Raw genomic sequence first — 18,740 nt, 5'->3', positions numbered from 1 at the left:
CAGTGGGATTGAACGTTGATTTTGTTATTGTTTTAGATTTTTGATTTTACAATTAATTTTATTTGCTACACATCTTTTATCTTTTTTTTATACATGTATATAAAAATTTGGTGTCACAGTGTTAGTTGCCATACTACTCCTAAACGGCTTGACCGATTTTGATGAAATATTCCTATATTTAGTCAGAGTATAGGTTATCTATTTTTATACCAACCGAGCGATGCCGGGACGGGCGGCCCGCCCGTTATTAGATAAATTCCTCATATTTCTCATAATTTCTTTGCCCTTGTTCCTCAAAACTGGACAGTTTAATTAATAACAATGGCGATAAAAATAATTTATTCACAAAAAGCGATTACAAAATAATTTGCTTACAAAAACGATTAGAAAATAAATTATTTACAAAAACAAGAAACAATTTATTTACAAAAAGGGACATTTGAATCATTGGCCAGCAAATGGTGTATCAGGTTTTTGGGTTTTAAGCAGTCTGAATCCAAGTTTCGTCCAAACCAAATAGTAATAATCTCCATTTTTCTTATTCTGAAAAAAAAAAAATCACCAGCGATAACAAAGAAAGATGGTCACAATCTATGTAAAATATTGTCATATTTTTATGCTCGGTTGCGGAGACAAGTCCTAATTAGAAGGCTTTACGTCCACATGCTGTCTCTTTTTCCCATATCGTGTATGCATCGTGAAAAAAAAAGACAAAGTGTAGACGCAGTGACATGCTGCGTGGTTTTTAGATCGTTTCGAAGACCGCTGCGCCCGCGCTGTCGTTACAATTTTTCAAATCTTAATAAACACAGGAATTAGTTTTACTATCTTGTTGTGTACTTACATTGTTATATAACTGTTAAAAAATTACACATAAATTTATATTTAAAAAATGGTAAGCCCTTCTGGCATAATAGGGACCAACACTGTTTGAATGAGTTTCTTTCCACATCTCTTCTCAGCAGTGGTCGTTCCGAAATGCTAGTAGTAGTTTGTAGCTTTGGTAAATATAAATTTCATTTAAAATATGACGTGAAAAAGTGCCAGTGAAGGCCTACTTTCTGAATAATTAAATATTTTGATAATTTGAAATTATTATTTGATTTTGATTTATCTGACTTTAAAACAATCTGTACTGTGACAATGTCATTTTAATGAATGATTCCTTCCTCAAGAAAATAAATGGTCGTAATGACAGCGCGGCCGCAGCAGCGGTCGAAACGCTCTGAGAACTATCATGTGTTTTATGTTTCATGGTAGGGTTTGGAACATATAACATTTGTTCAAAAACATTAATTACAACCACAAAATTGTTGTTTTTGAACAATTTTCTGTTCAAAATGTGGCGCAGCGGACCTACCTTGAGTATTATAAAAAAAAAACTTATAGAATAAATTATAAACTTACTAAGAATTGATAATCTTGACAATTCCTCCTTCGGGCAGTGTTGCAATTGCTGGTGTCTGTTACCAAAATGAAGGGAATCGGGATGAAGGGGCATATCCAGAAACAGGGCAGGAAGCACGCTGGAAAAATATAAACAAGATTTTTGCAAAAATTGCATACATTTTGCCGCAAGCTTTTATTGTCGTCAGAGAAATCTTGTTGCATTCAACGCGTGACAACATATCATGTTTGTGCCAGTAGATCGTTGAGTTCTCACGTTTGGAGCCGGTTCTGGGTGCATCATTAGGTCAAGCACATAGCACATTTCTCATGGAAACAAAAGCTTGTAAAATATAATAAGATCGGTTATTTTCTTAACTAGGGTGTTATTAATATATATGTGTGCTGAAACTGGTGTCACATTTTATTAAAGTCGTAAACACACTGATGCACTAAATAGTCAACCAGTGTGCAGGTTTCCTCACGATGTTTCCCTTCACCGGAAGCAAGTGGTGGTCGGTGAAAACTGATACATGAGTCAGATTGGTAGACAACGTGACACAAGTAGGATTCCAACCTAGCACTGGCACCTATCGATCTCATCTGAGATGGTTGTGGTAACCACTTAACCACCACCTTTTCATTAGAAGACATCATGATTAAAGACCTGAATACTAAAAAACTTCATTTAAAATTGATATATAAGTCACTATTATTAAATCTTAAAAGTCATTTATTGGGATTGTCTTTTGTATGTAAGTAATGACTTTATTGCATAAGATAACACAAAGACGCAAAGAACAGAAAAAGCACTAGCGACGGCGGACTGATCCTTTTTATTGTTCCTTTTCCACATCGGGTTTCCGTGTTCTAGACCGAACCCTAGTTATTTATATTCTTTGACGAATTCAAGCCAATGACGTTCCTTGATTCATAGAAGCATTTTCTAAATATATAATAAAATAAATAAATGTTACGCCAACATGTCAGTATACACGTCCCGAGCAAACATGCCGACATTGGATCCATTATTATTATGTTATAAAATATTTTCTGATTATCATTTTGTTGTGACCGTTGTCTATAGCTGCCTTGTGACAGCAGCTTTCAAAAATACAAAGTATATACTATTTCTGTGATCATAGGAAAGGAGTTGAGTTTGTAAAAAGGATTTTCGCAAAGAGTTTTCATAAATTGTTTTCGATATTTTTTACCCCGGATTTATTTTTAAGCTGTTTTTATTTTATGTTAATAAGATGTCGTTTAACATTTTTTTAAAACAATATGAATTTTTGTTTGTTTTGATTACGTTGTCATTTTCTATGTAATATTAATTTAGAAGGAGTTTTATTTTTGTAGTTTTTTTTTAGTATTTGTGATGCCAAAAAATATTTTTGTAATTATTTAGTTTTTCATAGATGTAGCGATACCAAAACCAGACCATTGAGATACCAAATTGGCTTTACGCTGTTTTTAATATTACGCAGAAATATCAATTTTGTTACGACTGTATTATATGTGTATCAAGCTTTAATCACAGATATACATTTGTTCTTATATATGTGGCTTTAATTTATTTGTTAATGCGTATTAATGTTCTTTTTCATCGTTGAAATCTTAAGGCCGTTTATCCACTGCATCACATCTCAGATACGTCATTGAACTGTTGAAAATGTTCGCAGTAAATCTATGCAGTTTGGTTTTTTTCTCTTAAGACGTCATGAGATGGACAAACATCAGCCAACCACACCGCTCCCACTTGGCACGATGGCGTTCATTGAAAAGTGAGTTTTAAAGCGTTATCTGTAGACATACTTTACATTGACAAGACGAGAGCTGAGAGCGAGCAGTCCGCTTATTTGTTGTCAATGTAATGTATGTCAACAGTGTATGCTTTAAAGCTCAATTTTCAATGAACGTCATCTTGCGTCACAGTAGAAGTGTGCGACCTTATTGCTATCTAGATAGAATGATTAATGTGCTTGTTTTTGAAGTGAAAACTTCTTTAGCGGCGTTGTGCACTTATTGTGATGGGTGAAAAATGGTAAACTCGCGTCAGGACACGTGACTCTGATCGAAAATTCGTAAGGTCAAAAATGCACAACGTTAATATTAAAGTTTTCACTCCTGCCGGCACTCCCGGAGTGCAATCCGGTTTTTTTAAATTATATATTTTTTGCACTATATTCTGTATTTTGACACGTACTTTTCTCTTTGTTTACAGCCGTCTCTCTTCTGTTTTCAGGTGAGGGCGACATCAGTAAGGTTCTCGTCAAGAGCTTGGCCGAGGCACACGCCAACACCAATCCGAAACTGGAGTTCATTCACGAGATGTTCAGGAAACCGCCGGACGTGTCCAAGTGAGTAATCAATCAATTGATCAAGCAATCAATCAACCAACTAATCAACAAAGTGTATGCAGGCTAAAATGTAGGCAAGGATTTAGCATTTTGGAATCAATGAATCATCGAAAACGTTTGCTACAGCTAGCTGATGTCTCTATCTTATTTTTGTGTGTTCCCGGGTGCATTTGGCGCTGTAACGCCACGTATCCCTAGATCAGCGTAAGAAATAATCCTTAAAATGTTTGGAAGATCCAGCTTTGTGCTCTAAACTAACCCAACCGGCCATCCTGACGTTAACTCTCCTTGGGAATGCTTTTGTCGCCTTTAAGCTGCCAAGTTTAGTTAACCTGTCCACGGAAGGATATGGAGTGGTCTTATTCTAGGGCGGAATAAGGCGTACACGCCACATTTGATGTCTCTAATCTATAATATATATTTGTAGCCCTGTATGTGTACGCCATATATGTAAATATTATTATAATATAGGCTCAACAGTCACCGTAAACAGAATCAATCAATGGTCAGAAATAACTAAAGTATTTTGATTGGTTGATGGATTGATTGATTGGTTAGTAAGTGTATACAGGCAACTGTAAATGAGTCAACCAACCAATCAATCAACCAACCAACCGATCAACCAACACCAACCGATAACGATTCGATAATGAAATTAGAATATACTATAATAAACATTTTATTTTACTCCTATGACGTGTGGGTAGCAGATACAGACATTATTGATTGTAAATTTGATTTTCAGACTATTGTTCTATAACTCGATGACGTACGAGGAGATGTGGCTGGACTGCGCGGACAAATTGACAGGAATGATACAGAACATCATAGAGTTTGCCAAGCTCATCCCTGGGTTCATGAAGCTGACGCAGGACGACCAGATCCTGCTTCTGAAGTCGGGTAAGTATTGTGGTTATCATCATCTATCATTCATCCATCTCTTTTCTTCTTGAAAATTAAATTGTTTTTATCTTTCTTTGCTTACTTACATGCTTTGTTTAGTTTTATTGATTTACTTTCAATAAAATGTTAATTTTATTCGAAATAAGCAATCTTTTATTCCTATACATATATGAAAATTATTTAACGTTTTATCCTATTCACCTAATAATGCCATTTTTAACCTACTTACTACAAAGGAGGAGATCAATGTGATTCATAATCAACCAGCTATTCACTTTGTGCGTTCGTTGTAAATTAAGTCTAATAAATAATTCATTTATATCTATCATAAATAAACTTATCGTCATGATGAATTAATTTATGATAATTTTATGGCATTATATCAAAACATACATACTACAAATAATTTTAATTTACCGTAATCAATCAATAAATAAATCAATCAATCAATTGCTCAGGATCGTTTGAGCTGGCCATCGTGCGGCTGTCGCGGCTGATTGACGTGAACCGCGATCAGGTGCTGTACGGAGACGTCGTGCTGCCCATCAGGGAGTGTGTACACGCGCGGTGAGTTGCTAACATTACAAAATAGCTTTTTTAGCATCTTTCGCCCGCGTGATTTCCCACGGGAGCAGTTATTTTTCCAAGATGAAAGGTACTTTATGTCCTTTTCCATACTACAAACTACATGTATGCAAAATTTCAAGCAGATTGGTTGAGTAGATAGAGCGTGTAGAGGTAACAAACAAACTTATTTTCGCATTTATAATATTAGTTAGAATTATAACCATAAATAAAAAGTTTAGAGGCTTGTTACTTTTCGGTCGTTAAGGGAAAGTGGATATTCACACCGCTATAAGACAGCTCTGGTTTATAAGGCATTCAATGCAAATATCTTACAAAGTTTTTTAATTCCAGTGACCCACGCGACATGTCGCTGGTGGTCGGAATCTTCGACGCGGCGAAAACGATCGCTAGACTTAAACTGACTGAGACTGAATTGGCTCTGTATCAGAGCCTTGTGCTGCTGTGGCCTGGTGAGTATCTTTTTAAGATAAATCATCTTTTGTCCGCGCCTCCACTCATGTGAATTTCCCACACGAATTGATCTTTTTCCGGGATAAGTAGTTTGTTTACGTAATATTAGCTACATTTGTGCGAAATTTCAAGGTTGGTTAAGATTAAGCGTGGAGTGATAACAAACAAGAAAGAAGTTGGTGACTAGTAAACTCGAAAATTTTGAAGATTCGGCTATATTTCATAACCGGCCGCCTGATTGACGCCAATCCCCCCTGATAATATTATTATTGACAAAGCTATGTGTCCTTTAGTCGCTTCGAGGTCCACGAGAGGACATCGAGTGGTTCTATGGTGGCACAGAACACAATAATAACTCACATGGGTACTATAAACATTGAACACTTGCAGAGCGGCACGGCGTGCGCGGCAACCACGAGATCCAGTGCCTGTTCAACATGTCGATGTCTGCGATCCGGCTCGAGCTGGACGCCAGCCACGCGCCGCTCAAGGGCGACGTCACCGTGCTCGACACGCTGCTGGCCAAGATACCCACCTTCAGGTCTCTCTCCCTCTCTTTTTTGAAAATAATAATGATGATATGAAAAAAAAATGTGGAATCGAGCGGGAATTGAACCCGCGCCCCTGTCTATCCGGGACAGTGCTCTTCACCACTTAGCTATCGAGACCACGACTTCTTCCTTCAATATCGAAAGTAACTAGTAATATTTCCAACTGCAAAATAATGTCTTTAGGAGATCTATCAAATCTAGCAGATTATTATTTTTTGCCTAAAATTCTATCATTGTAGTTGCTTAGTGATTAATGTTCAAAATGTTATCGTTACAGAGAACTATCGCTGATGCATTTGGAAGCGCTGTGCCGCTTCAAGGCGGCCCACCCTCACCACGTGTTCCCGGCTCTATACAAAGAACTCTTCTCTTTAGACAGCGTCCTCGATCCATACACCCACGGATAAACAGCGGCCCACTTCAAAAATTCGACGTTCGATCTCATTAAACTTGGCGAAATATCGAACATTTAAAAAAGACTTGACAGCTATTTTTTTAATTCCTTCCCGAAAATTAACGACACCTAAAACGTAATTGTTAATCTATTTATAATTGTATGTATGTACTCTGAGACTGTTATGATATTTACGTATTAGTACGTACGTACAATATTAATATTTAAATGTTTATTTAATTTTGAATCTAGGGACGTAGTAGGTGTCGCCAATTTTTTTTTTTAAATACATTTATCTCGGTAATAGTGGTCGTATATATTTTTTGTTATGTGTTTTATTTTTTCATAACAAAAATGTAGATTATGGGAATATATGAAACCTGATTTTGAGACCTTTATATAAATACATAATAATGCACAGATGTTTTGTTGTGTGTTTGTATATAGAGGTGTATCTTAATATAATTATCATAAATGTATCTAACTTTGATGAAGAAATAATAATTATTATTATATAAAGATATAATAATAGAAATAGAGTTTTTATTAAGAAATAAATAAAGAAGTTATAACAGTGTAGTATCGTTAATATCACACATCGGTTTCTTTCAAATGGAACTTTAAGTAATAGGTCTTTTAATTATTTTTAACAGTTTTTTTTTTAAAGAGAATTGTAACTTGTTATTTATTTCAAATGATTATTATTATTGATGTTTTTTTTTCTCTTCAATGTAGAATGTATAAGTTGTAATATAGGAATACTGATACTGCCCTTTTTGTACTTTTCCGTTGGCTTGGATGTGGAAGCGATGAAAAGTAACAAAATCATAAGTAACGTAATATATAGTACATAATAAGTTGAATAACGTGTTATTGTGCGGTGCATTGAACAAAATTGCAGTTGAACATATATTATTATTATTATTATCATAATATTAAATGGAAGAATCAAATTTGTACGGATCAAAATCACTTCGTACCATAAAAATAGCAGGCAATTAATTTATTTTTCGTAGAAATAAATTTTGATCTCATTAATTTTTTTGCACATTCTTCGCTCGGGTGCCATGTCTTGGAGTGTCTCACACTTTTTGCATAATAAATAAATGAAAGAAAGAAAGTACACAATCAATGCATAATAATCCCGATGTTGATTTTGAATAAGTACATTTTTATACGTAATTTTACAGCAGTTGTTAGCTTGCGCTTGTTTTGTACGTATCGCGAACGATTTTGTTTTCTAATCAAAATTGCCTGCTATGATATAATTAGAACATTAACCATCAATTTTTCTAACACTTACGCTAAGTTTTGTCGAATAGCCTTTACTTATAGACTGGTTTATATTAATGTTAAAAAAAAAGTATAAATCTTAACTCGTATTTTGTAAATAGATTAAAATCATATGTATTTTATATTAAATATCATAAGGTTCAATGGGTTATTTTTAATTTTACATTCTATTAAAAAGTGAAACAAATTTTCCACCATGAACTACGGGATAGAAAATCTTGAATGATCATGTGAAAAGTGTTGTTTTTTTTTCTCCTTTCTATATATTATATATTTTTTGTTAAATAAAGCAATCTGTTATTGTCTATACTTTTTGTTTTATTTTTTGATTTTGCGTTCCTTGTACGTTATATACTTATATACATTTTATTTTAATTATAAATTATCTGCACGTTTTTTTTTCAAGAATATTATTTAATAATAATATAGAAATAATCTTTAATAGTGAGACCTACAGAATAGTAATATAATATACGGGTGGTTCAAAATATAATTTTTAAATAAAACATATATTATGTACGTGATAAAGTCGATATAAAATGCAATGTATATCTCAGTGAAACACAAAATATATCGCATTTTTTTTTAAATTGTAAACGTAGGCGCACGTTAGTGGATATAGTGAAAGTCATTTAGTATAACATGGGTTATGTCCAAATGAAAATAATTTTCCATATGTTGATTGAAAAATAATTGATGGTTTTATATCGTTTTATTGATTGTGTGGTTGATCTCTGTTTTTTTTTTCAAATCATATTTTTAAGTACACACAAATATGTTGGACATTTCCCATTATCACGATTACTTTAAATTTAGAGCACTAAGACTGAAAATTGGCAAAAAACAATCAAAAATATAATTGCGCATTTTTTAAAACGAAAAATATATGGTCACAAGACCGATATAATAAATGTAATTTTTTCATATTTAAATTTGTTCCAATTATGTAATTTACGTTAACCAGTTTCATATAAAAATATTGTTTTTAATGATTACATATAAATTTTAACAAAACTTTCAACACAAACTTTACAAAACGGAATGTAAAAATCGAAATGAAAAATAAGAAATATCGATGTGTCCATTCAATTTCTTGAAACTTAGACTTCGATGGTGCAGAATTTAGTATTGACGCGAGATGCATAATGCCTCTCTTTCACGCACGTACGAGTGGAGTTAGTGCGATAGTGATAGATATAGGGTAACGTTTTCATCGCTGGGTAGTTTTAAGTGGCCACACGATGAAATCTGCTATTGGTGCATAGAAGGACGCAGCTATTAAACACAGTGAGAAATCTTAAGGCATCCCTTTCTGTTGTATAGTTGAGTCCCTTTCTGTAGAAATAGTAGATTAGATCGTAAGTAAGCTACTTTAGTAGTATTTCTAAACTTTTGTACTATGTTTTGCTATATTTCCACTAAAATTAATATAGAATTGGACACATAATGGTTAGATAAACGTTTGTGCGGAACGCGTAAGCAGAAAGTTCGTGTGTTTGTGTGTTTTATATATTAGGTACATTGGTTCGATTAGCATTTTCATTTTGATATATAATTTGTAAAGAGCTTCTATTTTGTACATTGATACCTCGAATACGGGTGTCGCTATAGTGAATTTTGTATATTGTTTTTCAATAAGATGATTTATATTAAAAAAATATTGATTTGTTAATGGAAATATTAAGTATTTTTACACAATACCTGAACATATTGAGAAGAGTAACAAATATAAAATCATATATCTATGTAAAGAAAGTCAGAATATATAAAACATATTTTGTATGCTTGCGTCGGCCGAAAAATGGGTTGAAATTAATATTATATATGTATATATATATATAGCCTGAGTATATATTGAGTTTTTGATATATAACTGGTCGGGCTTCAGTTTTCGAGCGACGCGAGCAAAGCTTTGTTGATTTTTGACTCATTACAAAACATTGTACCTAAGTAGAAGATGGAGTTTCGTAACCAATAGTAATAAATGTTATTGTTTTTACTATTATTCTCGAATCACTTGCAACGGGCTGTGTTTTATTTATTTGAACCTTATTACAACTTCAAAACAGTCCTTTATTTCGAAATAACAGTTGTCATATCGATGTCATATTACGTGGAATCAATTCATCAGAATTGATTGAGTGATTGATTGGTTGGTTGATTGATAACAAAAGAATGAACACTAAGTTGAACAATGACTTTTTAATTTTCAGATTTACTAAAACATCAACACAATTTTCATAAATTTATTTGAAAAATGTCCACGTTTAAGTAACTTTATCCCGTGACTTCCCCCAAATATAACGAACAATTGGCCACTGCATGCAGTACACGATATCATCAAAACATACAATGCTAATACAGCTATTGGGAAATATATAGTGCCATATATCTTCTTTATGATTGGATAAGGCCACCTCCCTTTTACTATGTACGAGTATTGCATCCTGAAAATGATACACAAACATTAAATTTCGACAACTAAGCGCTTTCTGCGTTGTTTGTCTGCGGACGTCAAAATAACTGAGCGCGACTGAGCAATGGGGGCATGGCTCTAAACTTCCTGCTATGTAGGTATCCCGTACGGTTTTCTACTTACACTTGCCCTTTTTCTACTACGCGTCTCCATCCCATTTCCCGCTACGCGTGCCATCCTGTTTACCATGACGTGGTTACATCCCAGTTTCTTTTTAACCACATGTGTAAATGGAACATTTTATGAGTCTCTCTTCAAAAATTATAAAGTTTCATATAATTTTCCACCCCTACATCATTCCCCTTGAGATGCAATTTTCAAAATATAGATTATGCATTTTTAAATTTTTTCTTACTTTGACGACCTCGGTGGCGCAGTGGTAAAGTTCTGGCCACTGAACCGAGAGGTCCTGGGTTCGATCCCCGATCGTGTCATGATGGAAAATGATCTTTTCTGATTAATCCGGTTCTTGGATGTTTATCTATATATGTATTCATTATAAAATATAGTATCGTCGAGTTAGTATCCCATAACACAAGTCTCGAACTTACTTTGGGGCTAGCTCAATCTGTGTGATTTGTCCTAATATATTTTAATAATTCTTCTTCCTCTTACCTAACATTTCAAGTTATTTATTGGTGTGATTTACTATAAAGAGTATGTTTACCAATATTCAGCTTTTTGTCTTGAAAATTGTATTAAGTCCCATACAATATTTTACCCCCTTTTGAAGGAATAGAGAGTTAATTGTCAGAAAAATCGGAAATACGTATTCATTAATTTGCTGTGAACAACTAAAATCCAAATTTTCAAGTCCAACTTCAACGGTTTAGAACTTTCATGTAAAAGTTCTTCACCCCATTCACCTTCTATTGATTGTGACGTGATACATGTGTGTGATGGAAACATAATAGTTTTTGAGATATTAACGTGTAAACATATATTTTGAACTTCATCAGTAACTCAAGATCACAGATGATATACCCAAGGAGGGTCAACGTCCGGCTGCCGACATATTGGCTGAGATTTTAAGCGGTAATATCACTGCTGAATCTTGAAAAATTTTCAAGAATTTTAAGGTTGTTTTTTAAACTGACTTCGTGCTTCGCGCCATTGAGCCCCGAACGCGACCGCTTACGTGCAATTTATGAATATAAATAAATAAATATAAATATATAAGGACAAATCACACAGAAATGTAAGAGAAGCAAATAAGAGATATATTATTTATTTAAGGCATGGAATTAGTAGGTACTCCGTCATCATCATCACGGGATGCCAACCCCACGATACCTGATGAGTACCTCTTCGAATTGAAGTTTGGAGGTCAGCATACGGAAACCCTCGCGGCTTTGATCCGCTATTTTCAGTTGGTTGTATCTAAATCAGGTTCAATCCTTTATGTCATCAAACCACTTTCGTCGAGGGCGGCCAGGAGGTCTTTTGCCAGGGATTTTGCCTTCAAGAAACAGTCTTAGAAATTCAAACTGGCGTCCCCCCTTTGTATGTGGCCAAAGAAACCAACTTTCCTCTTCCGAAAGGGGAGATCGAAGGTACCAAAATAGGTACCCCAAATAGGTTCTCCGTACGAAGTACTTATTAAATCCATGATTAAAGGAGGTAGAAAATAAAACGATACATTTTCTTTCATGATTCTATATTTTTTTCAGACTTAATTTTTCCGTCAGCGCTGCGAAGCCGTTTTTTATTCTCCACTGGAGGAAGTAGCTGACGTATAAAGTGATGAATATGTGCAAGAAGAAGAGGGGGAAAAATATGCTGCCCTCCAGCACTGTCAGGATTTGGTACGGCCAGAGGCCTATATCACCGTACTTTGTGAAGAACAACCTGGAATTAAATTGTACAAAAAAAAAATTAAGTCAGAAGACTTACCATGTTACGAATTCGTAGCACGTTGCTACGTCAACATGCTGTCTCTTTTTCCCATATCGTGTATTAAATCGCCGTGTAAAAAAACGGGGAAAGTGTGGGTGGACGCAATGACGGGCTACGGCTACGAGTTTTATGTTTCAGGGTGGACTCCGATGGAATAACGGGTGAAGACAAAGTAAAAAATGAATCTTCAAAATGTTGAATATTTGTCTGCGATTTTAGAACCATCCACCTTAATCCTCATTGGGAACTGCCGAGGCTAAGACATAAAATCATTACGGCCTTTTTAACCCCTGACGCAAAAAGAGGGGTGTTATAAGTTTGACCGCTAAGTGTGTCATGTTGCCCGTGGCTTCGCTACCTTGGGAATTTTGAGATTTGGCTGCTTCTAATGGTAAAAGAATTTTTGAAATCGGTTCAGTAGTTTCCGCCTCAAACTTACAAACTCACAAACGCTTACCTCTTTATAATAATAGTACAGATCTATACAGATTGCTAGAATTTTTCATTAATGTTTTTATACATGCATTTATTTATGCACCAGGGTGTCACACGCGCGTCGTCAACTTTGTGTCCTAGGATGTTTTGCCACAGTACCCTGTAATTAAACTGCCTCTCTCACCCTTCTAACCGGATAAATAAATACACTTTCAGTAAAATATCCACCGATTATCATATTTCCAGTAACATACTTACACAGAATTATAAGCGCAGTACATGCCAAATATATACAAGCAGTTTTTCCTATGAGACGAGACGAAGTTCCATTCCTGGAAGACCAGGTCCCAAAGGGCTACAAAGAGAATAAACCCGTGCATGATGTAGTTGGATATCTTGGGGACGAATAGGTCGGCTCTTGTGGGAAACACCAGGTTTCGGTCGTAAAGGAATATTGGCCAGAACAGTGTGAATACCAACTGAAAAATATATTAAGATTGTGAATGCCGAAGATACACGTGCAAGCAGATTTACATCTCACATTATTACAGCACACAATACAACTACAGCATACATTACATCTCACTGTTGAGTCGATTTGCAGTGAGACGCGTCTAACCAATCACAGTGCGCCATTGTGACGCGACGACAACCACACCGCAGTGTGATTGGTTCGCAGCATCTCACTTCGAAATCGAGCAGTAAAATGCAAATCGGTTCTTCGCCCTCTGTTGAGTCATTGTCATGCCCCATTGCTCCGTCGTGTTCCAGACAAACAACACAGAACAAAGTATGTCGTCATTGTCAAAACCACAACGTGCTAAAACGTTGGTCCTTTTTACTCTACCATTACTATTCCCAACCATCTGTTGGCAAAATCATCGATTTATCATAACGCAAGAAAAAAAAAAAAGGTTTGGTCCTGTTTACATACCACAGTGTAAGGGAATACGATTGCATTGAAGAATGTGTGTTTAAACTTGGTCAACTGCTTCGGCACCATGTCACTTCTGCCCTGTAGCGTCCTCAGATCTATGTACAGGCCGATACTGGCATTCACGATTTGGAATATCTAGAATTATAAATTAATAAGTCGAAATTATTTGCTTGTCACATAAAATGGTAACTAGGGAAGGACACATTTAAATTGGCTTTTTGATAAAGTATTTTATTAAATGTAGTATTTGATTGTGATAATAAAACAACAAACAATTAAACATTCTTGAAATTTAAACAAGCATTGTTATTGTTATGTTATAATTTCATAATTACGGATTTTCATACGGTTTTCACCAATAGACAGTGTGATTCCTGAGGAAGGTTTAGGTGTATGATTGATTGATTATGCTTTTTCCCGAGTGAAGTCGGAACGGGCCGCTAGTGGTACAATAAAGAGTTTATTATCTGTACTATTATTATAAAGAGAGCGTTTGAGAGTTTGTATGTTTGAGGCGGGTAATCTCCGAAACTACTGAACCGATTTTAAAAATTCTTTCACCATTAGAAAGGTACATTATCCAAGATTGCTATAGCCTATATTTTATCTCAAAATGCCTACGGGAGCGAAGCCCCGGGCAACATCTAGTTATTGATATTCTAACCGCGTTCCAAACAGTAAGGTAGCGGGGTTCCAAGTGTGTGTAGATCTTCAAGTCGGGGTATATCGCCATGGTGCGTCGCAGGCTTGCGTCCAGGTACACTGTATTGCCCAGGAGGATGGCCAATGTGGCTGCGTACCCGCAGACACGGTGGTAAATGAAACTGTCCATTGCCCTAGAAAAGGAACAGAAATGTATGTTATCTATATATATAAAAGAACAAGTGTTTTTTACTAATCAACGCCCAGCCTAAATCATAGAAGCGAAATTTGGGCGGTAGCTTTAGGTAACTTATTACGTAGTGCTCAGATAAGAAAGGAATTTTCAAAATTCGACCCTTTAAGGGGTAAAAATGGGGGGGTAAAGTTTGTATGAAAAATAACGAAAATCTTTACTGATCCACTTGAAACTTGGCACAAATGCTATGCATCAAAAATAATGAAACCTGTATTTCAGGATTTTTTAAAATTTGAACTTTAGAGTAGTTAAATGAGGGTGAAAAGAAATAACGAATAATCCCATTCAAAATATAAATGAGTAGACAGCTCAGCGGTAAACACCATTGAATTCACGTTGTTACTGTTGATGGTTCGAATCCTGAACTTCAACTATTTTGAATTAAATCTTATGATCGATAGGGTGATTTCTGTGAAAGTTTTATTATAGTTGTACCCGAGCGAAGCTGTGGCGGGCTGATAGTATATAATATATGTTTGTTCGCGCATCACATAAAATCTATTCGATAGATATTGATGCGGTTCACAGTTGTATAGAGGATCCTCCGGAACTATTAGTCTCTCAGCACTTTCCCGTTTTGTCTATATTTTCATCGTATGGTTTACTTTCCCAAATTGTAAGTTTTTTTTTTACCAATATTTTTATTTAAGTAACGATCGGTCTACTCCTCTTGTCACTCTTTCTGTAGGTCCATTGCTATACGTTGCTTAGAACCCGAGATATTAACAATAATATGAGTGGATGGACGATGAAACGTGGGCGAAGCCGCGGTGCAAGCGGGTTATAAATATGAAAGCTCAACAAACAGACAACCCACGATTGTACGACGAAGGGTCAACGGGAAAAGGATATAAAAAAGATGAAAGTTTGATTTTTGAGAATGATTGCTTATATCGTGTGTAATTTTTTTAAACCTGCTTGACATACTTACATTGTTATATTACTAATAAAAATTTATAGATAAATTTATATTTAAAAAATGGTCAAACCCTTCTGGCATAATAGGGACCAACACTGTTTGAATGAGTTTCTTTCGGCATTTCTTCTCAGCAATGGTCGTTCCGAAATGCTGGTGGTTGGTAGCTTTGGTAAATATCATTTAATTTAGAATATGACGTGAAAAGTGCCTGTGAAGGCCTAATAATCTGAATAAACGATTTGATTTTGATTTTTTAGGTATATTTTATCCCGAAACTATCTGGGATTCCCGTAGTTAAGTCTAATAATTAACTATTAGTTTCGAACCGCGCACGCAAACGAAGTTGCGGGCACAGCTAGTATGTCATACACATCCGTTTAAGTTTGACAAAAAAAAACACGGTGTCATTATTGTGACTAACAACAACTGGTTTTAAGTGTTAACATAACTTATTCATTACGCGAAATGTCAAAGAACTTGGTACATAAGAGTATATAGTATACCTAAGATATATAATATAGATATATAGATAAGCTATAAGAGTGTTTTTATGTTTTATGTGTTTTTCGGATTGCCAAAGCGCAAAATTTTATAGCTTGGGAATTCCCAAGATAGAAAATTCGGCGAAAAATCGAATTTGCAATTAAAACACTAGATTGCGCTGTGTGTATTTTAAATGGGCTACAGATATTTTATTTCAAGTATCCCAATCAAGAACCAAACCTAACCCCAATCTAAACAAGAAACTTTCTTGAAGAAAGTAAGTTTTAAGTTCTTCAAGCTCTATCCACTCAACCAATCTTCTTGAAATTTTGCATATATTTAGTATATAGTATGTAGAAGGACATATGGTACTTTTCAAACTAATAAATAACTGTTCCCGTGGAAAATTTAAACGGGCGAAGCCTCGGGAAACAGCTAGTGTGAAATAAAATACAATTTTGCATCCATTTTTATTTTATACTTTTTCTTGATCTACGTAAGTCAGTGAGATTTGCATGCAGATAACAACATAATTGCTAAGAATCACGTACTCTCAAGATCAAATTGATAGTTGTGTGATCATTTTTACGTAGAAAATAAGTTATTGCGTTTGGACATTATGAGGTAGGGTCACGTTTTGTTATTAACCCACAATGGAAAAGAGGATAGTCCGTCTTTAATGATTTTAAAATTTTTTTTTTTCTATTTTCAGGGACTTTATAAACAATTCTTTGTATATTCAATATATGTTGGTAATATACCGGAAAAAGATTTGATAATAAATTGGTTTACGTGTGGTCTATCTGTTTGCACAAATAACTAAACTAAAGGAAGAAATAAAATATATTATTTGCAAAAAAAAAAGAATAAGTGCTTACTTACAAATTGGTGTCAAGATAAATTAATCTTCAGCGTCACCTATAACTGAATACAGTTTTTTGCAAATCCCACGGGAACAATAGTTTAGGGGATGAAAGGTACCCTATATCCTTCTGCATACTCCTAATTATATATTTACGAAATTTCAAGAAGATTGGTTGAGTAACAAACGTACAAACTTATTTTCTCATTTATAATATTAGTGGAATTGACGTCAGCTATCACTGTCGTCAGTCTTAGATCACAATATATTACTATTTTGTTTACGTGGGTAACTATAGTTTTTACAGAATTATTTTCAAAATTTATACCACTTACAAATTTTTAATTTATTTAAGTTTATGTATACAAAGATACATTAAAGAAAGAGACAGGGAATAGGAAAATAGAAAGAGAGGAGAGTCGAAATGAAAAAGCAGACAATCGTGTATTATATAGTCGAGATATAAATAATATGCTCGACAAATTAAAAAGTAGTTTGTAGCTTTATTAAATATTTTTTGATTTAGAATATGACGTGAAAAAGTATCTAATTTCTGAATAAATGATTTGAATTGATGAGATTTGCTACATAGATAGATAAAATAATAACCAAATAACCTAGACGACTTCGATGGACCTAAAAATGTTTAAACGGCAGGAAATTTTAAACAAACACTATACTTCACTATAGTATAGTTTGTCTTAAACCATCTACCGTTGGTCTGATTTTGATGAAATTTAAAAAGTATGTAGGATCTAGAATTCTAGAATTTTCGTATCTAGAATTTTTATGTTCTTGGGGCAACAAAATCGGTTCAGTTGTTTTTGAAATATTCACAGTTTCTAACACCCGACGCAAAAAGAGGCGTGTTATAAGTTTGACTTTAAATTTTAAATTTGGTGGAAAAATAATACGTACATTTCTGAAGGGGGCACGATTCCTGTAACACCCAACTGCACTGTACAAGTTCTGACAAAACTATATTAAATATATTAGTATTGCGTCTAAAGTTACACAGTTTTGAATACTGTCACTATATCACAATATCACATTTGAGCAGTTTCAAAAACAATATATAAATGCGCACTTCTTACATATATATACATATATAGATATGCATGTACAGTGGGCAACATGACATACGTATATAATAGACGTGCTTTACTTCCGTGTTAGAGAATTCACTATACGCGCACGCGGCTTCTCTCGTAAAATTCGCCTTAATGGGAATATTGATATAAAATGTATTTATGAGAACCTATACAATACATACATATAATAAAACTGTAAGTAGTTTATGTCTGTTCGTAGGAGATTTTGAAGCAAAATAATTATGGGGGGTTCTTTATGGGACTATAGAAACCAAAACAATTTTTTTTAAATTTTTGTTTGCCTGAATGTTTGTTCGCGCGTCACGCAAAATCTACTGGATGGAATTTGATGCGGTTTTCATAGTTGTATAACAAATTGTCTAACTTACAATCTGGTATAGGTTTCATCGCGATACGTTGCTTAGAACCCGAGATATTAACAAAAAACAAAAATCTATATATGTATTTGTTATAAAATATATTATCGTTGAGTTAGTATCCCATAACACAAGTCTCGAACTTACTTTGGGGCTAGCTCAATATGTGTGGTTTGTCCTCATTAAAAAAAAAACATGGCTATGATACGATGTTTTTTGATTCGTGGGCCCACCAATAAAGTTCCACCAGTCTCATAGTCCCACTAGTTTTGGGTTCGTAGTTCCACTTTCAATAAAAATAAAAAAAATACCAAGAACCACTGATATACACATTTAGGTTTATTGGCTCGTGGTTCCACTGATGTTCCATCATGAAGTTGCAGTTGGTATCTCCCGGCTCCATAATCAGATCAGTTCGACAGGATCATATCATTGTATTGT

General features: G+C 34.5%; 2 protein-coding genes and 1 long non-coding RNA gene across 18 annotated transcripts in view; 1 reads left to right on the top strand and 2 right to left on the bottom strand.

Annotated features, from left to right (window-relative positions):
* The window catches only part of Hr3 (Hormone receptor 3), a 114,574-nt gene extending 106,342 nt beyond the window's left edge, over positions 1-8,232 (top strand). For 15 of the 16 annotated variants that reach the window (XM_053765105.2, XM_053765095.2, XM_053765107.1 and 12 more), the window contains 6 exons: positions 3,632-3,746; positions 4,492-4,646; positions 5,108-5,216; positions 5,568-5,686; positions 6,078-6,228; positions 6,516-8,232. In XM_053765105.2, the coding sequence (XP_053621080.1) occupies positions 3,632-3,746; positions 4,492-4,646; positions 5,108-5,216; positions 5,568-5,686; positions 6,078-6,228; positions 6,516-6,645 (779 nt within the window). In that variant the 3' untranslated portion in view covers positions 6,646-8,232. Of the gene's footprint in view, positions 1-3,610; positions 3,747-4,491; positions 4,647-5,107; positions 5,217-5,567; positions 5,687-6,077; positions 6,229-6,515 lie in introns of all 16 variants that reach the window. The other variant, XM_053765104.1, reaches the window with a different exon arrangement.
* On the bottom strand, positions 325-2,618 carry LOC128681327 (uncharacterized). Its single transcript, XR_008406005.2, has 3 exons — positions 2,370-2,618; positions 1,408-1,526; positions 325-543 (listed from the first exon to the last, which is right to left on the bottom strand). It is a non-coding gene; the product is annotated as an uncharacterized LOC128681327 (long non-coding RNA).
* Positions 8,233-12,041: 3,809 nt separating the features above from the next.
* Positions 12,042-17,901, bottom strand: LOC128681597 (androgen-dependent TFPI-regulating protein-like). The gene is made up of 5 exons (XM_053765612.2): positions 17,750-17,901; positions 14,334-14,505; positions 13,667-13,804; positions 12,991-13,211; positions 12,042-12,249 (listed from the first exon to the last, which is right to left on the bottom strand). Coding segments are annotated over exons 1-5 (726 nt in total). The 5' UTR covers positions 17,752-17,901; the 3' UTR covers positions 12,042-12,056.
* Positions 17,902-18,740: the final 839 nt, after the last annotated feature.

Source organism: Plodia interpunctella, chromosome 27, assembly GCF_027563975.2.
Source record: "Plodia interpunctella isolate USDA-ARS_2022_Savannah chromosome 27, ilPloInte3.2, whole genome shotgun sequence".
Classification (NCBI taxonomy): domain Eukaryota; kingdom Metazoa; phylum Arthropoda; class Insecta; order Lepidoptera; family Pyralidae; genus Plodia; species Plodia interpunctella.
This window is presented reverse-complemented; position numbering and strand designations above follow the sequence as displayed.